Genomic DNA, 25196 nt, shown 5'->3' on the forward strand with positions numbered 1-25196 from the left:
AGTTGCTACTTGGGGCAAATATTTCTCAGTTGTGTCTCTTATTGAAGGAACTTTCAAACACATTTGTAGATATCACCTTATTCATGCTTATCACATTTTTTTATCTGCCTGTTTTCGGTGCCTGTTTTCGGCGTGTGCCAGGCACCAGTATTTCCTCTGGCCAGAGAAGACTATGTCAAAGTGGTTCAGGCTCAGAAGGGAGATCTAAAGACTCCTGGTTCCCTCACGCACCCTCTGCACCGAGCTCTTCTCTCTGCTCAGGATTCCATCAAGAAACTGAACTGTGAGAACATAGCTCTGAGGGAGAAGATCTCCAGACTGATAGGCAAGGAGCACAGCACCTCTGAAGCTCTGGAGGAGTTTCAGAGGGGCCTAGAAGAACTGAGGGGCATCCACAACAATGTCCAGGAGGAAAATGTGGAGGTCAGGATCAAGAAGATAGAGGAGGACTTCCAGAAGGACAAGAAAGCCTTGGAAGCCCAGAGCAGACAACAGCAGGAAGAAATAAATATTTTGAGGAACAAACTGTTGGTTGCTCAGAAAGAGCAGAGTACTGAGAGGCTTTCTGCTGTAAAAGATCACTCGAGGGAGGTGATCAGGGTCGCAGAGGAGAATGCTGCCACCAAACTGAGGGAATCAGAGGAAAAATGGCAGAGGAGAGTGAGCCAGCTGGAGGAAGACTTGAAGAAACAGAGATCCTTTGCCTCCAGCTTGGCTGACAAGCTGATGGTTGATGCAGAGAACCACAGAACCACTTTGACCATGTTGAGCAAGGTGCAGTCACAGCTCTGCTGCAACAAGGCGCAACATGAAGTCAACTGTGGCACTTTGGAGGAGAGTCACAGGAAGGAGCTGACTACAAAGGAGGAGAGCTGGAGACTGAAGATGAGGGAGCTGGAGGATGAGATCTGGCAGCTCAGAATAGACAACACACGGCCTCAGGTACACTGTCTCTGCTGACTGTTGAATTGGGTTAAAGGAACAGTCCAATTTTTTTTCGGACATAGTTTTGTTTGCTGTCTCAGCCTGAGTCTGATAAGAGAAGATACGTTTTAGTTTGACTAAAAATAGATGTGTTTAATCATTCATAGCCTCTGTCTACTTTAAAAAAAATCCTGTTTACCATCTGTCTGACAGTTTAATGAGGGCATTGATACTATTATTTAGACTGTGTTCAATTTGAAGATGGAGCCATAAAAACTCTTTCTCTCTGAACAAAAATTTGGAAACAGAGAGAAAGAGCTAGTCTGGCTCTTTTGTCTAACACATCTCACGCTCACAAATATACTCATGGTATCTGCTTTGTTACATTCATTGATTTTATGGGGAATGGCATGATGGAAATATTTTTCATAAACAATTCTGTCTGGCTACCATTCATTCATGGAGCTAAGTTGCAAAGCTAGAAAAGAAGGAGCTTATCTGTATCAATTATGTCCAAAAAGTTTAACAAACCAAATTACCAAATGGATCTTTGGTCACTGCCTACCCATATGAGCTTTTTTTTCTGATCTGGTGCTCTCAATGGCAGAACATAATTTCTAAAACTGTTAAAATAAAACAAAACAATTCATACGCTACATGTTCTGCTACCTTTATGATTAATGTTTGGTTTGTTTTTCATGGTCAGTTACAAGTTAGACATAAATCATGGTCACGGTTGAAAGAGAACAATGTTGACTGTTGGTTGGGGATGCGATGCAAACATTCAAAGTCACAAGTTCTGTTGACTCAAAAATCAACAATCAACGACTTCCTTCAATGAGAGCTTTGAGGTAGCAAAACAGTGCTGCATGTTTTCTGCATCTACATCTGACGGACAACAGTCATTATTTGCATGGCCATTCACACGAAAACCTGTTTTAAACACACAATTTTTCTAGAAAGGAAGGTCTCATCTTGACACCTCTCTGTGGGTTTGACGGCAAACAAATATTAGCCTATAATAAACAAGTATTTCCATAAAATGTTGGGCCTCTCTATTCATGGCTTGTTGGATTTTCAGTTTTAGATTGAAGAGAAACAATATATGTCTCTGTATTTTCAGGTGCCTGCCCAGAAGATTAAATGTAGGAAATGGTGGAGGAGACACTTCAGAATTAAAAGGCCAAAGCGATATGGCAGAGGGAAGTCAGGGGAGACTGTTCAACTTCTGGCTCAGTCCAATGAGATCTAGACTATCTCCCTACTTTTCCTCTCCTCTATCTTTTGTTGTTCTCTCTTTAAGGGCAGCATAGTTAATATTTTAATGCTGTATTAAAATCTTTTTAAAAAACCCAATAAAAACAAAGAGCATACACAACTGTCTGTTTCTCTTTATTGATAAAATTATTAGCACAATTCATATTGGTTCCTCTCAGTCAAGGTTCTTCTCTTTCGGGACCCAGTTGTTCTGCTGCCGTCAAGTGGCCAAAAGTGTCTCTCCTAACACAGTCTTTCTATTTTATTTTGTATTATGGTCTTTATTTTATTCTACGTTTCATTAGATGTTTAAAATTGTATTCTATATATGTTTTTCAGACTCTCAACTGTTGACACCTGAATTTCCAACAAATAAAGCATAATCTTTCAAATAAAAGCAAGTGAATAAATACCATACAAAATCTATTAAACATGTATTGGTTTTATTTAAGGCCCATTTCAATAAAATTTACTAAAAAGTTTTGATATTTTTGGAATTATATTTTGAGTCCTGTTTTATTAGTTCCATGTTTTGTTTATTATATGATTTTATCTGCTTGTAAAACGAAATGTGACTGATTTGAAAACTATATGATAAATAAAGCGATATCAAATGATGTTTACCACAAAATATAACCCACAATCCTTTGTGCAATGAAAAAAACAACATATTCCTCAGGTCACGTGGTATCGTCACTGAGGCGGAAATGAAAGTTCACTAGCGACAGCGGCGGAGCACAGCTGAGAAAGGTAAGCGAAAGACCACATTTAAACCTCATATTATGGTAGTGTCATTACACATACTGCGTTCAGACATGAACCACTCGTCTACCAATGCTGCCTTACTTGTTGTCGGATCATTAGAACAGGTTTTATCGACATGTCCTTTTATTAAATCCACATACGAAGCTTGCTAGCTAACTGTTAGCTTATTCTAGGTCAAGTCAGCCAAAGTTAGCCACAGCGGACCGGAAATGTTTTGACCTTTCCTTCAAAGTACAAACACAAGCGGTCTTATTGACGTGAAAACAAATGTAATGGCGAAGGCTTATACGTGGTAACGACTGGACGCCAGTTCATTTCATAACACGCTCGTCTCTTAATGCAGTGTTACGTTTATTTTGCGGGCATTGCGTTAATCACAGCGCGTTGCATCAGGTTTATATCTGCGTCTTAAAATGTATTGTGGAAAACATCACCGGAAGTGTTGATGTTTTCTTAGTGTCGCTTGACAGTGATGCACAGAAATACCTTGATCATCTTCCGTGTTTGTGTTTTTTGTGCGCAGCAGCCAAGGGTATTTAAACCCGGGCACAGTGAAATGTGTGCGGCAGGTCTGTGTGTATCAGACTGTGTGAGGTGAAGTCGGATTGAACTAACGCCGCGCTGTCGGTCAGGTTGTTTCACAAGGTTGTCAGAAAATGGTGTTCGCTTTTGTTGTCATCTTGTCTCTGGGAAGCCTTGAGACTGACCTCATCTGCTCATTTAATTAATTCATCACCTATTTATTCGCTTTGACCATGGCCAGGTCACATCTGGCTGTGTTTTTTTTCACTGCTGTGAGGCTGAGTTGCCAACAGCAAGTCACCTTGATGCTGCAGCAAGAAACGTTACACTCATATCTGGATGAGGATTCACCTCTCCTCCCACACACACACACACACACACACACACGCACGCACACTGAACAGTTTTAGGGTCTGGGTGTTTTCCAGATTTACACAATAAACATCAGCATCAATAATATATCCCCAGATAAGTACAGTTTTGATGTGTATTATGCACTTCCCTTTTGTAGTAATCTCTGCAGCCTACATGTCTGACTTTGCTCAAGGTGATGTCGTAAGGGTTGGTCTGAAGGTTTTAGCCCTCATTCCTTTGATGGAGTACAGAAATCCATAAATATTTGACTAGGCTGCTAAAAGACAATAGCTTTTCTTTTTTTTTGGATAACATGAAACCATGTTGTGATTTGTTTGTGTTGCAGAGCTGTGATGTCATGGCAGCTGCCAGTATGACCAGACCTGGCGGTGTCCAGACCACTGAAAAGTCTCAGCTGATCTTGAAAGGTAACAAATAGTTTCTTATCAACTCATCCATAACTGTAACATAATGTAATGTACTGTATGATGTGAAACCAAAGCAGAGAGACCGAGCAGAGCACTTCTCTTTAAATTTTTTTTTAAAAATGTCTAAAGGGCCGTCCACACTAAGAACGATAACTATAATGATAACAACGTGAGCATTCATACTTATGAACTAACATCCTGTAAACAGCTGTGTCAGGCACACGCTGTGTGTTCCAGCAGTGTCGGCAGCTAATGAAAATGGTTATTGATGACCTGTTACTGCTGTATGTTGAACAGAGAAATAAAAAGAAAAACAGAAGGATTCACAGACAGGTGCTGACTCAGTGTGTTGATCAGAAGTATTTCGGGACACTAGTTGTTGTGATGTTTCAGTATTTACAAACCAAACTGATCCAACCGAGCAGAGGTTAAAAGCAAAAGCATACAGGTGAACAGCTTATTGAGCTGTGGCAGCAACACAGGGCATGAGCACAGATCCGAAGCCTAAAAGATTCACTAACTTTGTCATTTTTTCACATTGTAATAGAGAACAAAGTTCCAGCATCTTTTGTGTAATAAGGAGAGATAAACCTATCTAAAGAAATCACCTCTGGGTGTCATTCTGCTCCAATTTACAGTGCGACAGTCCGTGATGAGAGAGGAGCAAAGCTGCATCAAAATAAATGAATAAAATTAAAGCCAACAGTCAGTTTCCATAATTAAGATGAAATTTGCAGGTTTTGCTGTAAATGTCAGGCTAGATGCAGATTTTGTAGAGGAGTATGATGTACAGGAAGGATTTTGATTGGTTGTCAGTGTTTCTATTGTTCATCAAATCACACTGAAAGTGATCCCAACGATATTGTTCACCACTGTTGTCGTTATAATTGCTGTGTGGACTCTCAACATCTACTTGAGTTAGAACCATCTTTAAAACTATATATTTACAATTGTTTTATAGCTCTTGGAGTGGATGGGCCTCGACACCTCAGTTTAGCTGTATTCCTCTTGTCAGTAACACTCACTAGTAACGGTCAGAGGGTCACTTGGAAAACTGGTGTCTTGTTTGCACAGCTACCATTCTGCTCATGCTTTGTTCAGACAGGATGTGCGTCAATTTCACAGTATGTACTGTATTAAATGGGATCAGCGCCGAGACAAATCAGATAGATAAATTCATTTGTGTATGCTAGGAGTGTGTGATATGACAATATTAGATTGTGAACGATTCAAATGTCTACAGTGCTCATTGTATCAGTTCATCTCCTTAATGCATAGCTAACAGCAGAGTAAGCTATCTGCACGGTTCACACCAGGAGCCCAAACTGTTTGTTTTTAAACGTAAATGCTCCGAAAACATTGAGCACATTTACCGGCTGTATTGCACCTCACCATTAGCCTGCAACCTGTCTGAGCACTGTCAAGTCTCCAGCTCACATATTTTGATACTTGGTAGCATGTATGTGAAATCTACAGTACAGTTTTAATGTCCTGCCAAGAAGCTCACCTGCTCCACTTCATATTAAACGCTATCATTTAGCAGATAGTGCTACTAGTAAAGAGGCGAGCTAACTTCTGTCATGCTGCAAGGTAGCGTGATGTCAGCTCAGGTGTACTGTGTTTGGTGACTATCTGAAATGACCCATAAACACTCACAAACATCAACTGTTTGCTTTACAGCTGTGAAATGAGTTTTTTTGTTCTGTTAGTTTGGTTTCTCACTGCACTATCCACTTTTCATTCAGCTTTGCACACCTGCTCTTATTTTTTCATTGGTTGTATGTTTTTATGTTGTTTGTGAGCCTGTGACCTAAGACAAATTTCTATCGTGATAGACAATAAAGTTTCAATCAATCTTGAATCTGTAACTAACATGTAACTAACATGGTAAAGCATCATGATAAGAGCATGCATTGTGATCCTTCCTGAAAAATGTGCGAGATAATATTTTTGCTACATCACACAACTGTCAAATACTCTTGTATGGCTGAGGTCAGTCTTGTGGTATCTCGATCAATATTTAAAGGCGACATATTCTACACATTTCTAGGCTTGTATTTTTAATATGGAAAAAAACTACTGGAATATCTTTGCATTATTTACACTTTAAAACACTCCTTTTTAAAAAAAAACTTATACTGGCCCTTTATGCAGTCCCTCAGTTCAACCTCTGTCTGAAACAGGCCGTTTTTAAGCCCTGTCTCTTTAAGGCCCCCTCTCCTCCTGACGAGCACATGCTCTTCCAATTAGTCTGCTCTTGGAAGCCGCATGCCGACTGACCTCCAGTGGCATCGTCAATAAACAATATAGAAGGATTTTGCACTGCAAAACCATAGCAACCATGGCTACTGAATGTGTGATCAATAATGGGTTTGTATGACGAACTGATGTCAACGAGGTAGAAAAAAACATTGCAGGCAGCATTTCTATATAAATAAATCTGAAGTTTTGGAACTTTGACCATGTTTAGTATAAATATCCAATCAATCCAATTTATCATTCAGTTTATATTACACAAACCAGTGTCATCCTATTAACCCTTACATACCGTTCAGGGTCCAATTTGGCCCATTTTTACATTTGAGAGAAGAAAAAACAGCTTAAGAACTTTTCCTTTATAGCCAGAAATTTGATGACTTATCCTCATGCGACCCAGAATATACAAATAATGGAAATATTTCAACTTTCTAAAATGTTTTTGTGCAGCTGAAACACATAGTTGTTCTCATATTTGACTCATATTTATTCAAAAATACTGTTTATTCATCATTCATCATCACCATTCATTGGAAGTGTTGTGTTCTCCAGTGTTATAACGTTGGACCATTATACAGTGTAATCGGAAATATTTTTTCTCTATCAACAAAAAGCATGAAAAACTAAAGGTTACACTCTCTGAAAGCATTATGAAAGGATTAGTCACCAATTTATTGATGACTGATGATTCATGAATGATTTGTGGTTTCGAAATAAATTATATAGACTAAATATGATGAGATACTGTGAAATGCTAGAATATGAACAGTGTGTAAGTAGGCTTGTCACACTAATTACGTTATCAACATATCACACAATAACATAATTATCAGCATCATCATGTCTTTATATGGACTTATCGTAAGCTACATGGACAGGACCTCAATATTGCCACACTTCACATTAGCAGCTAAGAGACTATTCGTGTCACATTGGCTAAGCAAATAGGTGCCTCCATTCCTCACTGTGCACATCCTGAGTGGAGTATATCAGTGGTATAAAATGATCTTCAAATGACAATAATATCTTTTATCGTTATTATTTCTGAGACAATATATCGTCCAACAACAGCGGTTACCATGACAGGCCTATATGTTGTGGTTAAAAGGAAAAACACAGCCCAGTTCATTGTAATATTGACAGTCTATCCAGCCATGGCCACTTCATAATGCTGTTACCATTGCCTTTACAGTGCAGCTTTGTTCTCCTGTGGCTCTGCTCAGCTGTTTTTTATTTGCTTTCAGTAACCTCATCATTTCAAGTTGTACTTGTACTGAAGCAAACATTCCCAGTAATTACTTGGTGTAACACTCTCTGTCACCTCCATCACAGCTGACACCAGCATAGTGGTGTGATAAACATCGCATGTCGGATGGATGTACAGGTGACATGATTTCTAATGTGAATTATGAAGAATTAAAACTATCCGATTTTTAAAATTCTCAGACTAAAAAAAAAGAGATGCAAGTAACTTACAATTTGAGGAGACAATGCAAATTTGATCCACTTTGTCCTGCAGTGTCAATATAGATAATGTGACTGTATAGTGGAAGTGGTGTGGTAGAAGATTGCCTTTTGTGTTCCATGCAGATGTCTTATTGTCATCAATTCTGACAGATTTTCTTGAGTTTTAGCTCTGACTTAATATTCACATATTTAACAAGCTCACTCCTGCGGGTTCTTGCAATTGGTTGCCTGAGGCTGTCCTCCATACACTGCTACATTTCAGATAATGGGACATTCCCACTATGCTTGTAGTAGTTGTAGTAATAATAATAATAATACTAATGACAATAATGATATTAATATTAATAATAAAATAATGATTTATTTATATACCACTTCTCAAAACAATGTTATTTCCATAAAATGAATCATATCATAAAACATCAATAAATTAATCAATCAATCAATCAATCTTTATTTATATAGAGCCACATCATAACAAAGTCATCTCAAGGCACTTTACACATAGTAACACCAACAATAGACAAAACCATGAAAATGAGATAAAATATAGAATTCAAAACAACTAACGAAAAAAAGGAATACATTTTAGTACAAAACTATAGGAAGGCCTTTGTGTAAAAGGAAGTTTTAAGAATTGATTTAAAGGATGAAACCGAATGTGCTTGAGATACTCAAGCAGCAAGTTCCACAACTTGAGGGGCCCAGACAGAAAAGGCCCTGGTCCTCCTTAGCCAGAAGACGGGTAGGAGAGGTAGGAGGAGCAGTAGGTACCCTACAATCTGATGAGGACAGTATGATGTTATTATGACAGCTAGAAATATGGACCATATTTATGACAGCACATGATAATAAACCAAATTGGGCTTGTAAATCAGACGAGTACTTTCAGTCTTACACACTGTTGATTTATGGGTGTTGTCTCCAACTGTCTTTTATGATGTTTTCTACTCTTTCAGTCTCATTTTACTCTCACAGTTAAAAAAAAAAAAAAAACCTCAGCATGATTCACTGATAATTGTTTGAGTTGTGATTTTGCACCTCCATTGACTCTGCTATTGATTCGCTCCAGCTTTCTACCTTCTCTCCAACCCTTCCACCACCTCTCCCTCTATCGAAACCTACTTTTCATTCTTTTTAATTTCTGGCAGTTCACCTCCGTGTCACTTCCTTCTCCTTTCCAGAAAGCTGCTTGATGAGTCACATTTTGTTATGCTAGATGTTTGAGATCCTCTGCTTGACTCAGTCAGTGTTAATCTGCTATTGTCTGCGACGGGATGCAACACAAATGGTGTTATCTGTTTCTTCATCATTGTCATTATTTATTCTTCCTATCGATTGTCTCAAATCCAGCAACATTTGAGGATGAAGAAATCGGGTCAGACGGCTGACACATGCTGGAACAAGATTGTCAGCAGGTCTACAAGAATTCAAAGCTACTAAGCCTGTCTAAGCCCAGCTGTAGACTTTTACCCCAGTTGCAGTGTTCCCAGTAGTGCTGTGACTGAGTGAAATACATTGATGCTCCACACATATCGGCAAAATTGGCTGTTTTGAGATCAATACAGGTCAAATAAGAGACCCGTGTAGATCCAAGGAGAATCGATTCATTTGACTTCTGCAATACAAATCCTTGTTTTGGAGTCTATCTTATTGATTCCTTTTTATGTGTTTTATTTAGGGTTGTTTTACCACATCATGAAAGATTAGTTTTTAGGCAGATGCAAATATACTTGAATAGAAATAAGCATGTAAAGTAACCCCCCCCCCCCTCTCTATCCACACCTTTTTTAGTGTTTTCACCTTATTCACTCCCTTACCTGTTTACATGCCTTGAAATATCATGGAAGAAGTGCCTTCAGAGACGGACCCATCGTTTCATTAACTTTCAAAGACAGAAATGTTGAAAGGGAATAAGAGAACACTTCATTTCCATCTTACAACTTGTTTGATTTTATTATAAAAAGACTTGAATGTTTCCACCAGGGAGGAAAAATGCACTTTTATGTCTTGCATGTTTTTGGCTGGAATGTTTTTGGTTTTAACATCTAGGTCCCCTCATGATTTTGTGAAACCCCCACATGTTTGTATTTCTTCCACTAGAGGGCGACATCTATATTTATTTGTTTGCTCGCCCTCACCATCAACTGCAGTGATGCTGCCAGAACCACAAAACTGACCTCCTCAAATTTGACTGAAAACAGATCTCTGTCACCGCTCGGTTACACCAGTTCCATCGAGCTATCCTCTAAGAAGCATTTTAAAATATTATCGCTTTAACATCGTGTCATCAAGTATATAAGTACCATATAAAGTGTTTAACCCTTTTAACTCTTGATCCAAGAGAGCCAACTGCTTTCTTTTTAGTGTGTGAAGCATTGGTAACAGTCGTTATCAGAGCTGCCCTTTAGCACTTAACACTGTAACTACCTAACCTGAGCAATGAAACCAAGTAACATGATATCAGAGTCAGATTTTTGGCACAGACATGTCCCCCCTCCCCTACTTTACATAGTTCAAAAAGTTTTTCACTCATACAAGCACTGGCAAGTTGGTGCTGAACAAGGTTCATAATGGTAAGAGAGAGGGAGGGAGGGAGGGAGGGGAGGGGCAGCATAGGACATTATTAAAACACTGATAAAAGCATGAAATGTTCTGTAGAATAAAGAAATGGATGACCCCCCTCCCCCACCCCCAAAACGTGTGTTGACATGTGTTAGACAGGGAAACTAAACCACATACATGGACAGTGCAGACAGCTCTTACTCATGGTACAGTTTGAAAACTGAGAGGTCTCACCACACTGTAGTCAATGAGCAACTCAAAAATATAAATAAATAATATATTTATAAATATTTTGGGGAGTAAAGACTATTTGTATGGTTTTGAAATATGTTTGTATTGCACTGGTGATTTTAGTACAAGGGGAATATGTTCAACTGTGTTTGTGTGTGTGTGCCTGTAACCATGAGGATGTTGGCTGCTGTGTTTTGGATGATCTGGAGTGTTTCCTCTGGTAGATACTTAATTTGAAGGCCTCTGTTTGCAAGATGAGCTAATCTTACCAGCCCTAAATAGGAAAAAATACTCCTTATTGCAGTTGGACTTTGGCTGCAGTCACAGTCTAGTCAATTCTACTAATCTCTGATCACAAAGCTAACGCCCTCTTCAGTCCCCACATATATTCTACGCCTGCTGTACTCCTTTTTTAACGCCCCTTCATGTTTTTTTTTTCTTGTGTGTTTGCGTAGTGGTTTCAGCAAAGCCCCAGTCTCCCAAGCTGCCAAACCGTCACTCTCGGCTCAGCTCCTTCGTCGAGGTGACCGCCGATGGCCTGACCAGCGAAACCAAAAAAACGGGCAAACGCAGCGGGCATCATGAGCTGCAGTGGAACGAAGACCTCACCCTGTGAGAGTTACTTTCACACATAACACACCGACTTTTATAGAATCCTGTATTTTTATTGTTCGTAAACCTGCACAAACAGTTATACGGGACATGAAGAAAGACTGCATCCATTCTTTTGTGTTACGTGCACACACATACACATTATGCAGTGAAGGAAAAGGTTCCAAATATCAGGGTATTTCACTGTAGTATGAATGCTATAACCTGGCATGCCTTCAATTCAAGCAGGGCTGATTCTGCTGTGAAAATGAAAGTAAAAGACAGGTATTATGACACAGTAGGTGTGGAAAATCTGGAGTGGATACAAAAATGTAGCTTTACTGAAACTCAGAGAAAAGCTCAAAATGAATATGTCAGTAATGTAATTAGTGTTTCATGCTGGCTACACAACTGATTAGATAAATGTACTGATGCACAGTATTTGTTGTATTTCTAGGGGTTAGATAAGAAAATCCTTTTATTAGTCCTATTATGGGGAAATTGACAGTGTTACAGCAGCAATAAATAAAGAACAATACATATTTAGTAAGTAAACAAACAATAAGAATGATTGGAAATATAACATAATGTACAAGAGGAGTATTGTTGCTGTCAGAATGATAATATAACTGAGTGTGATATTGATATTACACAGATTTTAAAATAAAAAATATATTGCACAAACTGATATTGCACAGTAGTGAAAATTTAAAAAGTGCACTTTGTCAATTTAATGGGTGTTAGTGCTGAGTTGTGTGTGTGTGTGTGTGTGTGTGTGTGTGTGTGTGTGTGTACATGCGTGTGTGCGCACTACATTGTGTTTTACAGGAACGTGACGCCTCAGAGTCGCCTGGATCTCAAGCTGTGGAGCTGCCACACCCTGAGGAAGGAGTTACTGGGCAGCGCCACCATAGACCTGCTGGACACACTGCGCACACATGATGGCAAGAGTAAGAACACACACACACAGAAAGTCTGACCCATGAAGGACTATACCAGTTTTTTTCAAGTGAGAAGGATACATACTCAGATTTCTTTCTCCACAACTTTTTAATAAGGTATATCCTAACTTATATACACGTGAGAATGATAACACATAATAAATATCAACACACACAATACATAATGTAGAGAGTAAAGACTAACCTGCTATATTGAAGTGTAGTAACCATTTTGTCTAGTAATTAACGTTTATCAGTACAAAGAACAGTAGCTGAATCTCAGGCTGATGGATCTGGCCGTAAAACACAAGCGTGTTCTTCTGAGGTTCTGGAACTCAGACTTAAACCTGCTTAATCCTCGCCAAGTGTTTGGTTGCTCCTAGTAAACACATGAAGTCAAACATTTCCAAGGTACTTACCAGGAAGGTGCCTGCATATAATTTCTCCATTTGAAACAGTAAAGCGCCAACAAAGGAAGCTAGGCATACATAAAATTATGACCACCTAGAGGTAAATACCTGATAAATATATATGACATATTCTTGCTCTGCTAAACAATGACAACAAAGTGAAATACAATCTTGATCAGATCGTAATCAGTTTGTTATCAAAGTATATTTTATTCAAACTACTTAGCCTATAAACTGACTGTTAACCTTCTCTGTCACTCTCACCAATAAGATTGAGTTGTAGGACAGTACCAAAAATAAGAAAAATGACATGCTGCTAAAATAATTACGCAATAATCCAGCAGTGACCATATTCTGTCTATGTTTTAGTATTGAAACACCTGATAAAAATCTTGCATTGTCCTGAGCTTGAGATTTTGAACATCACACTGTTGAAATATATGAATTATCGTCTAGATCCAAATTAAATATAACTCTTCTCAGACTGATTTAAATTCATTTACACAGTCAGTTCATTTACCAGACTCGCTCAGGTTGCCTCTTTTAATTTTAATATTTCTTTCAACGTGGAGCTTAACTCGGAGATAACATCAAATCTTGTTTTTCCAGATAATAAGCATGAATGACTTGCTAGAAGCTGTTTAATCCTGTGTTGTAGGAGATTGAGCAACATCATGTAATAATACCCTTAAGGGCTCCATTGCTTCAACCTACCATCCAGCTGTGTGTTTTGCATTATCCATAATTATTGTGTGAGGAGACTCATTACTTTTACTGACCCCCAGTATAGATATATAGATGGAGGTGAAATGTATTATTGACTTTCTTCCAAATTCTTTCATTGAATGCTTCATGTGTCTGTTCTAGTTGGGAGTGATGCAAAAACATACTTAATTCAAATAAGATATGTAGAAAAGTGACACAATTTAGAATACATAAGTCATGCGTGAGCTGATCATAGACAAAGTGAAGACTCAGCTCTATTGCCCAACTTGTGTAATACCTCTTCTCGTGGTCATGTATCAGCAGGGTGGGCCGGCCCTTCACTGATAACACTGTGGTAGTTAATACACTGTGAGATCACACTGTTCTCTCATTGTAGAGCAAAAACAGAGGACGTCCTATTTCCTTCTCTCCTCACTTTCTCCATTCCCTCCAAGCTCATCCTCTCTTCCTCTCCTCACCCCTACTTTTGTTTTCTACCTCTGCAACCTCTCATCCTCTCTGTCTGTGTCTGTGTCATTCTCTCTCCTCCCCTCTAGTGGAGAACGTCCAACTGAGTCTGGTGCTGCAGACGGAGAACAAAGGCTTGGTTGTAGCGGGAGGCGAGCTCAACGTCTGTCTGGACGGCATGGTTGTTGATCTGGGCTCACTGCCCAATGGCAGCACGGCAGCAGACAGTGAGTCCCGCCTTTACCACACACACACACACACACTCACAGAGAGGTGAAGGAAATGACACAGAACTGTACAGAGAAGCACCTACACAAGCACTCACAGCGAGGCCATGTGCGCATAGCTATCAGTGCTGTCAAGTGAAAAACTTTTAACTGCAGAGCAGTGAATGTAATGTTTTATGAAGTCCACATTCAGACACTGAAAAGTGCGAGAAAAGAGTGAACTTAAAGATGTTATCAAAGATTAAACTTCAGTAATCCCTATAAGGGAAATTAAGAAAAGGATACAGCACAGGAAATAAGATATAACAAGAATATGGCTAACCAGAGCGTTAAACTTCATGCCAAAAACAGCAGCTTAACTTTCTCAAAGAAAACATGAATTGGATTGTTAAAGTCCCCCTTCACCAAATAAATGTTCCTCGTTCCTACACTATAGCTCCTTTTTTCCTTTACATGCAGTTTTAATGGGACATCCACAAGTAAGTGACGTTTCGAGCTACATGCTCTTCTTCCAACATGCCTGAAATGTCCTTCATTTGTGGATACCCCATTAAAAGTGCATCTAAAGGAAAAAGGGAGCTACAATGTTGGACTGTCTTCCTTCTTTTGTACAGTTTCTTTGGTCCAGCGCCTGTTTTTGCTTGTAGTTTGGAGCACAATTGCATATTTGCATTTTTAATGAGATAGTAGGGTGGATGTCATTATATATATATGTATATGTATATATACATATATATATATATATATATATATATATATATACATCTTAAAACATGCCTTGGGGGGTTCTGTAATCCATTGTATCATTGTTGTATGTATGTTTTAAAAACTTTAAAAAAACTGTAACGTGAATGTAATCTACAAGAAATACATGAATAAAACTACAAACTTTGGGCCAATTAAACATATTATACACTTGTGGATGAAGACAAAAAATGCAGGGTACAGCTAATATCGCCAGCGGTTTCTCTGTTGGTGAAAACACAACTTTTTTGGAAAGACAAGTTTTTCACTCGTCAGCGAAGACCCATTCAAGCGAAACATGTAAACACAGTTTTCCCACAGAAATCCAGACAGCTTATTAGTGCAGAATACACCACAATATTAAGAAATCACTCCTCCTTCTCACTTTTTCCCTTCCTCTCTCTCCTAAATGTGTGTTCATATTGCCAACAACCACACAAACACACACACACACACACACACACACACACAAACATACATGCATGCACATGAATCAGTCCCTACAGGAGGATGTTTGTGTGTCTCTCCGCCCTGGTAATGAGTGCGTTCCCTCCTTGGAAATAACCAGAAGATCTACATTGTGTAAATGACAACTTTCCTGATGTTAAATTTTGAATGAATAGTGTTTATAATTTGTGTGATGACAGAATAGTTGTGTTGTTTTCTATTGTTTAGTGACCCTAACCCAAACCTGGTGCAATGAATGTTATCCACCATTAACATATTAATGTTGTGAAATTACTTTTGAACCACTAAAATTTGGGCTTCATGTGTTGAAAGAGCTTCATCTCCCGCACACTTCTCTCTATACTGATATAAACCTACTTAAGTTAAAGCTCAGACTTCACACTTTAATGTAGTATCTGTTATCTTATTTCAAATTGAATGTGTTGAAACACAAACAGCCCGAAGAACAAAAGTGTCTAAGTGTCCAAATGTCTGGACTGTATGTCAGCCAATACGCAATGGCCAGAGGTGTAAAGACTGAAATATCCTTCTCAAGTAGAAGTACTGTTACTTGATTGAAATTGTGCTCAACTAAAAGTAAAAGTAAAATTACTCAAGTAAGGGTTAAAAGTAACTCACTGAAAAGTACTAAGTTGCTTAGTTACTCTTTGAGGAAGTAACTAAGAGTGGCTCCACAACATGGAACCCTAACCTAACAAAACACATTTGTATAGTATACTGGGCAATGGTTTTCTTGTTCTAGAAGCTTTGTTTTATCATGACATTTTAATCTGATTGGCCTGTTTCTGATGTGATGCATTTGATTGGTGTGTGGTTCAAAACAGGGTTTTTTCAGCTCGCAATATCCATTGATCATTTTAAAGCACCAATAAATAATTAAATCATTAACATATAAATGTACAAATGTAAATAACTACTTAACTTAATTTAAATCATACTTAAGTAAAAGTAAAATTATTGACTTACTCAAAAAGTACAAGTAAACAAAATATATACTCAATGACAGTAATGTGAGTACTTGTAATTCATTACTTCCACCTCTGGTAATGGAAGTACAAGAACAACCTGGTATGTTTGAGCTCATAATATTCAGAAATGTTGAATACCATTGAAGACAAATATTTGTCAATATATTGGTACACTATTTTTTTTTTTTAAATCAGTCATCAATCATCCGGACTCGGTCAGGCTTTAATAATAAATACAGTAACTATTCCTCTTTTCTTCGGCTGAGAAACATCTTTCAAAGTGGTTAGTCATTAGCTCGAATCTTTCCCTTCATTGGCCTCCTGTCAGCTCCACCCTGGCAAACAGCTCTGCATGTTCTCAAATCTCAGTATTACTGTATGTTTGATCTGTGCCCTGACACTATATAGTACGTCTCAGGGCTCTTCTCATTAGGAAACAGTTAAATATTTCACGGAGCAGACTTAAATTAAAGTCTGATTGAATTTTTGTTGTTGTAACCTTTTAGACAGCCCAACATGATTCCTTTAAAACGTTGGATCAGCAGAATATTGTTATTTTGTCCACCTTTTACTCACTTTTTTTTTAATCTATATTTGAGTTTTTGGACTGTGATTGCTTGCTGTTTTCTTTTTCTTCTAACTTTGTAAAACAAAGGTGAAACATAAATGTACTTATAGACTATTAACTTTAGAAGTGGAACAGTGAAAGCTTCAGTCCAAAAACTATTGCTGCACTTTGTCAAACCTGACAACAGAAGAACCCAGTTTTCGTAATGGTTAGGGTTACTGTTTATCCATATTTATTTATTTCAGTAATGCCTGGGATTTAGTAGAGGGGTTGACAATGTTTAAATAGCGAGTCTGTCTCGCCAAGAATAACATGTCAAGCATATTATTAAACTCAGAGTAACAGAATACCCGCAGAAAAGATTTGTTATGTACAGCTGCAGTGTCGCTACCATATCTACCTTCACAAATTTTAACGCCGCAATTCAAGTGCGATTAATCTCCATGTGCTCGTGTTACTGTTCCCAAACCAATATAACATCATTTCATAGCCCTTAGAGGAAAAATTTTAAACCCTCCACAGACTCATTGACATTCAGTCAACAGTATTTTTCCGTTTCCAGGTGCTCCGCTAACATTTTACTTTCCTTTATGGTTTGGAAGCAAAGACTAGGTGTCTTTTTATTTTTTTTCAACAAATATGCAGTTATTAAGCTGCTTAAAACCATAGCCAAGCCCATGCATCCATCTCTGTGCAACACACACACACACACACACACACACACACACACACACACACACACACACACACAGACACACAGCTTTTCATAGAGCGCCACACAGAGCCTGCAGTGTATTCTGGTGTGAATGAACACAGGGCCAACAGTAAGGGCCAAAGCCTGCTGCAGCATGGGCTGTATAAATGTCTCTCTTTGTGAGTGTTAAGATGTGAAGAGAGGTTAAGAGGAGTTGTTGTGTGGTGTGTTTCTATGTGTGTGTATGACTTCATGCTCACATTTTGCAAGTCCTCACCTATGAAGTGGGCAAGTTCACGGTTTGGATTTAGATTCAGGTTAGGATAGGAGAAACGGGGGATTTGACAGACTGTCCTGTTGGTGTAAAATATCTGTCAAGCTCTGAGGACAGTCCCCAAAAATCACCCATATGTATGACTGCAGCTGACACTCTCTCCACTCTTGACTATGGCGGGAAAATTACGATAAATGATAGTATATTCCTTAAAGCAGCGATTCACAATCACAAGGTGGGGGACCTCCAGTGGGTCAGAAGAGAAATCTGAGTGTTCACAGGATAATTAATGGGAATGTACAGAAGAAAAAGCTCAGTTGGACTGCACTAACTTTTGATGCTTCTGAGGAGGGGTAACAGCCCCACCACCCCTAATATAGGGCTTTTTTCCTTTTTTATATTTTGGTTTTTGTATGAATTAAACAAACAGATAGAACTTGTTAATTAGTAAATGTAAGCATTGCTGGTAGGCAGAATTTTTGTTTACTTTGGATGGAGTCAAGTTAGCTGTCTCCCCTGTTTTCCAGTCTTTATGCTAAGCCAACTGGCTACTGGTTCCAGATGTATTTTTTATGCTAAGCTAACTGGCTTCTGGTTCCAGTTTTATATTAAACAAACAGATATGTTGTATCAATCTTCTTACCTAACACTCAGCAAGAAAGAGGATAAGCATATTCCGAAAAAATGTCTGGAAATGAGAGTTCTTCACAATGCAATTAAAGAAATGTGTGTCTTTTATAATTTGGACGCGTGCATGCAGGTTAAAGGTTAACATACAATGAACAGAGACCAGAGTCCCCCCTCTCTTTATGGCTTGTTGTTTGGTTTTCTCTTAACACACACATAATCACAGACATAAGGAGTGCTTTTGTCTAATTTTGTTTCTAAGTATTGCATAATTGAGTCTCATTGCTTGTAGCTCAGCAGGACAATCGCCTCCTGTGATCCTAAAGCAGTGTGCATTGTAGCGGGGGTGGAGGGTGGGTGGGTTTCCTCTCCTGGCTTGCAGTGGTAGGGATGACAGAGTGTGTGTGTGTGTGTGTGTGTGTGTGTGTGTGCATATATGTGTGTTTTTTGGCGGGAGGGAGGAGAGATCAGTGAACAGAAGTACGCCCTCTAAAAGCATGGGCTCAGGTTGAGGCACTTGTCGTGTGTGTGTGTGAATGTGTGTGTGTGTGTGGGGTTTACAGTCTCTTGTGTAGATGCAGACGTGTGTTTTTGAGCTTGTGTCTATATGTGTGTGTGTACATGTGTTTTACATTGGGTAATGTGTATGTAGGGACATGCAGGCTGCATGAATATATAAAGGTGGGAGTGTGTAGCCTTCTGCTGGTGTTAAGGCGCTCTGTGTTCTCGCTCTGAACACACCTCTGTTAGTTGGGAGGTTTTACTAATTTCCCCTGGCAGCTTTTTTCTCTCTCACACACACACAGACAGAGCAGAGCAGTCTACATAAACAAACACACGTATTGAAAGATGGGGAGAAACAGAAACCAGAGCAGTGCAGAACAGTTTGTAAATGCTAGATGCACACATATGTACTCTGTATATACTCAACTACTACACAACACCAGTGACTAACACTTCTCATCCAGGACACGTCATGCTGGACTCTGTGCATTAATAGGCCGTATGAACCAAAGGTATTTCTTTTTAAGTTTTTTTTTTTCTTTTCTTTTTTTAGAAAACAGTTGCATCTTCCTTACCATCTTTCTGATTGGATAACGCTGCTGTCAGGGGAAACCTTGTATTTTGTTTTGGACATATTAGGTTTCTGACAGCGACTGTAATGATCAACATCAAGAGAATGGGTCAAGCCTTCTGTCAGATTTCTGTGAAGCCTGACAAAAACAAATCATTGAGGGCCCCTTTCAAGAGCCCCTGGGAACTTGAGCAGATAGCTTGCATGGTTGATCCGGTCATGCCCAAATGCTGCACAACAGGAAGCACAATTGATTCTAGTAGACTTACTTGATTCAGTTTTAATTTATATAAGCCACTATCACGAATTTCAATCAGTCAAACTTCATTTATATAACACCTTTCATACAAGTGAATGTTCAAAGTGCTTCACAGTTGATTTACAAGCTGATAATAAGACAGAGCAAGTGTAGACGGAGAACAATATAAAGAAAAGGAACAGAAACAAATGACAAAAAAACTGAGACCAATGCACAGGGTCTAAAATAAAATAAAGTAAAATAAAGAGAAAATAAGAGAAACAGTTTATTAAAAGATTAAAAAACTAGTTTAAACTAGATTAAAAAGACAAAACAAAAGTAAAATGAAATTAAAGAGATGAAGTTTAATAAAAGCTGGACTTAAAATTTAGGTTTAACAAAAGAGATTAAAAAAAAAACTAAACAAATGAATAAACTACACAGCGCACAGCATCCTCCATACTTAGACCCATGATTGGAATAAGGGAAGAACTGGAAGAACTTTCAGGAAGAGCGACAGAGGAGGGATCCCTCTTCAGGATAGTTTGTGTACAGAATAGATCAAGATAGCACAAAATACAATATGGAAAAAACAGACTGACAGAATTTTAGATACATTGATAACATATATGAGGAATATGATTGGGAGGATATATATTCATAGCGTTCATTTAAAAAACTTGCTCCACAGCAGATTGAGCTACTTATTTCAAGTGAAAATGTGCTTGAAATAAGTGAAAGTTGTTTAAAACCAAGTTACTTTTTTGGTGATGAGTCTTATTTTAAGTGTAATGAGATTTATTTTGATGAGAAGATTTTGAGTTTCTGCAGTGTTTTGTTGTAATGCAAATGATTGTCACACAACATTGTTCTATTTATTAATTATTACTCTGTATACTTTTTGCTACCAAGCAAACCAATCACAGCCCTTGCGGTGCCTCGATGTGTAGTTACATTTCTGGGGAGGTGCACGTCAGGGGACGGCATAAGGGTTCACAGCGACGCAGAGAGCTCTGTGTGTAGGTACACAGACGGCTTGACGTCAACCCAACGTGAATCAGCCTAAAGGATTCAGCAGCTACTAAAGTGAAATGTGGCCACTGCTGTTTTTAATGTAGTTTTGTTGTTAAGATGTTTTTATGTCATTAGATTGGCAATGACTAGAGATTCAGTCTTACACAATGTACACATGTGCTCTCTAACACACACACACACACACACACACACACACACACACACACACACACACACACACACACACACACACACCAGACCAGTAATTACACTTGTGCCATTAAGAGGGGAGGGGGTTATGAACTCAGTGAGCAGACTATGACACAATGCTTTCTCCTCAAGACCCTGTTTATTTTTCTGTATGTCCATCGGGTCTGCTCACAAGAAGCCCTTTCATAGCCACAAAACAGGTCTGTGTGTGTGTGTGTGTGTGTGTGTGTGAGAGAGAGAGAGAGTGAGAGAGAGAGAAAGAGAGAGAGAGAGAGAGAGAAAGTCAGTGAGATTACCTGTTTGCTTGACTTTGAATAGCAGGATATACAGTGAATGTACAGTATGTAACACACACACTGTTTTAGGTTGTCATAGCTCAGGTGTATCTTACACGTAGGGAGGTGTGTGTGTGTGTGTGTGTGTGTGTGTGTGTGTGTGAAGGAGAAAGTGAGTGTTAATGAAAAGCGTGTTACAGGCCTGCGGTTTTCAGTCACAGTCCGGACTGAGTGTGTAGTCACACATTCCCTCACACCAGTAAGACCACATACTGCTACACACACACACACACACATACAAGGATGAATGGTTTCCATTAAACCACCAACTGTGCTTCCATCACCACATGTTTTAAGTATATATGGATTTCATTATTGAAGAGGTTTTTCTTTATAAACAAAGTCTCCTGAGTGCTTCTTCTCATTTTCTGCACAGCTCAGGATTATAATCCACCTCCACAGGGTTCAGTGTGATAGTAACGTTACAATAAAACCCCTCCAGGGAGAGACTCCTGATGCTTCTGTTACTGTAGGCCCCCACAGGATGAAACCTGACTTTCCCTCTAGAGCCAACAACATGCTGTACAGATTGTAAACCCATTTGAGGCACATAAATTGATCACTTTTTTTTAGCGACATATCTTGACAGGTATCAGATGGATTTACATGACATTCGGTGTAGATATCCATATTGCTCAGAGGATGAATCATAATGACTTTGGTGATTCTGACTTTTGCCCTAAAGCCTAAAGCCACCAGGAGGAAGTTTTATGTATGTCTTTTTGGATCTACCATAAAACCCTTAGGGGTCCCCTTATTTCAAACACATTTCCGCAAAATTCAACCTTACATGTTTTCTATTTTTGTTCTAATAATTTATTTTCCACAAGTCCAAATATCTTATCCATAAAAGACAGATAAAGTAGTCTCTCTGGTTAGCCTAAAACCAAGAATATCAGATCAACAATTTGACAGCAAATGAAGAAAATGAGTTTTGAGTTTTGCAAAGACTTGATTCCTCTTCCTTTTTCCTCTTACACTTAATAAACAACAGTATTTCAACACCTACACATTCACACCTCTTTTTCCTCTCATGCAGGACAGTTTTTTTCACAGTGTACCACAGTTTAAGTCATTTAATGATGGATGTGAGCTGAAGTGAGTGTGAGAGGTTTAGAATTGTAATGAGGCAGACGCTACTTTACTCCCTGATTGCCACTGTGTACGTGTAGTGAATGACAGCTGGTTATCTATAGTGTGTCCCTACAATGATGATTTTATGTGTTTTTGTTGCAGAGATACTGCAGTCAGACAGACCCAACCTGAGGAGGACGCAGAGCGAAGAGACCCCCAGTGCTACTGAATCTCACAGCAGGTCTGAATGAACACACATGCACATGCACACACACACACACAGATACAGACACCTTGATGCTGCAGGGATAAAACACTAATGTCTTGTTGAAACTAGCAGAAATGTAGAAAATATTTAAATCAAAGTCATAAATATGGGGACAGGTGAAAATATAGGAAAATGCCTGAGAGTGGAGTGAACAACAGACATGGGACAATCTATTATGGCTAGTTTTGACATTTTCTAGTGTTTACAGATAGTCTTATTGACCATCTCAGATGATTAATGAGCTGATAAATGTGATTTTAATATTTTTAATACATTTTCTGGTTACGATGGTGATTTGTCCAAATGAAGAAGAGGAGGAGTTCACTCTGAGCCACAAGGTGCAGCCTGTTGCCACTAATGAAATGCTTGTGATAATTGCTCACTGTGAACTCTGCCTTTCGTATTTAAGATGTATATTTCCATTTGTCAGCATATTTGAAGGTCAGTGACTAAAACGCTGTATTTATTAAAAAGTAGAGACATGGTAAAATAAATGAAATGATAATTTTTTATCATGTTTCATCAGATTCCATCACATACACAAGACTAAGAATCTGACAAAGCTTTCCATGTTGATAGTTTTCAGCCCTGTTTATGGACACCATTCACTCCTCTGGCTCAATAGTTTTAACATTGACTCTATTCATATTTCTGTTATTATTGTTTTTATCCAATAACAGTTGTCTGCTACTATAACACAACGTTAATGATCAAATGTAGATATTTTGCTGGTCTATAGAGGTCATACACAGTTATTTATGGGTTGAAGAGGGAGTAACACAATTTCTTCTTTTTAAAGTCACATCTGCATCACTCTTCCTCATCACCTCTCTAAGATCTAGTTTTGACCTTATGACAGCAGCCTTTCTTTATAGCATATCAATAGCATATATATCCTTGTGTTAGTGTGATCTGCTTCTTTTTAACTCATTTCTTTAGGTTTAGTTTCTCTTTTAGTGACGTATCTTTCTTTGTTCTGCTGTTTATTCCAAAGAAAATGCTGTTGCTGCTGCTCTAAGAAGTCAAATAAATCTCTTTCTCTGAATCAGAACAGTGGTTCTCAAAGTTGCTCTGTCAGGCACCCCTTTTCTTGGATGAAGACGATTTAAAATCAGAAAACAAACACAAATACTCTTAATCCCTCACCTCCCAACACGCATCCTCTTTAAACATGCACACACACATATTTTTCTGTGACCTCCTACATCGAGTCAATTGGAAAGACTTTGGAAATACAAAGCTATAATTTCAGTATGTAGCAATTTAATGAAAAAAGGGAGAGCAATAAGTGACTTTGACAGCGCTGGCATGCCTCCTCTGAAGTTTTGTCCGTGTCTTGACTGGAATCATACTTTTAAGTAGTTGTTCACATCCACACTTATTGTCTTCCCGCAGCATATTATAGCACTTCTCTGAAATGAAGAAATGAATACATATTTATGAGAAGCAGAACCTTCAGGGAGAAAGAGCAAAGGCACAGACAATTAATGAGGCAGCTGTTTATTCTCTGATCAAGAAAACAGAAACAGAAATATAAAGAACATGGAACATGAGGCTCAACCAACTTTTAAATAAGTGTGTGATTTGTGTCTTAACACACACACACACACAAACACACACACACACAAACACACACACACACCACACTACACTGAAAACCAGCTTTTTAAACATCTAAATCAAGTAGGGTCCACTATTCTTCTGGTTTGCAACTCCCAGCAGACGTTGCGGTGTAATAATAAGAATAATAGCGCGATAATAAACTTGCGTAACCTCTCTCTCTCTCTAAAACACTGTTTGCAAAGTCCTTCTATGAAAATCATAAAAACCCCGAGGCATAATTGCACTCCAAATAAATGGGAGAACGAAAAAGAGACAGATCGAGTGAAGGAGGCCTGTGTCAGTATGGTCAACTGAAGCACTTACGCAGAGTGCCAGCATGTTATCCGTCCCCCCCCTGAATGTGGTTTCAGACACCGCTCTCCCCGAGATAGAATGGTAGTGGGATAATAAATAGTGAAGCAGACATGCATGTATTTCAAAGCATTGCGGCGAGAGTGCATGGGGTCAGATGGTATTTCCCTATAAACATTGCAGGGGGGCATTAAACACAGTTCAGCCAAGAGCTTAAACCACCGCTGTCATGGAGAAGCAGTCAACATCACCATCCAGTTGTGTTCGATGGAGTAGGCGCCATCGATGGAGAAAAGAGGAGGCGTTTAGCGTGGTTTCTCACACAAACACATTCACCAGTATTTACACACACACACACGCCAGTCATCAAATTGTCGCTTCGTTCCTCCAGCCCGCTGCTTCTTCTTCTTCTCCTTATTGTGGCAAATAAACAACCAAGCAGCAGCTCCCAATCCACTTCTTCTCCTGTTGATTGGCGTCCAAGCTCGGGCCTCAGCATTCCTCGGTCCCAGGGAGGGAAAGCCAACATGTTTTCTTTGTATAAAAGTTCTTGTCGGAAAAGCAAAGTTAAATTTAGCATTAGGAAAATATGAGGGTTTTCAGAGAGGAGAAGT

General features: G+C 38.8%; 1 protein-coding gene across 1 annotated transcript in view; it reads left to right on the forward strand.

Moving 5' to 3' along the window:
* The first annotated feature begins 2882 nt into the window (after nucleotides 1-2882).
* wwp2 (WW domain containing E3 ubiquitin protein ligase 2) overlaps nucleotides 2883-25196 on the forward strand; it is a 56555-nt gene continuing 34241 nt past the window's right edge. Inside the window, 6 exon segments of the mRNA XM_053318965.1 lie at nucleotides 2883-2931; nucleotides 4169-4250; nucleotides 11225-11381; nucleotides 12189-12310; nucleotides 13974-14111; nucleotides 22563-22641. Coding sequence (XP_053174940.1) covers nucleotides 4181-4250; nucleotides 11225-11381; nucleotides 12189-12310; nucleotides 13974-14111; nucleotides 22563-22641 — 566 coding nt within the window. The 5' untranslated portion in view covers nucleotides 2883-2931; nucleotides 4169-4180.

The sequence above is a fragment of the Scomber japonicus genome, chromosome 5 (genome assembly GCF_027409825.1).
Source record: "Scomber japonicus isolate fScoJap1 chromosome 5, fScoJap1.pri, whole genome shotgun sequence".
Classification (NCBI taxonomy): Eukaryota; Metazoa; Chordata; class Actinopteri; order Scombriformes; family Scombridae; genus Scomber; species Scomber japonicus.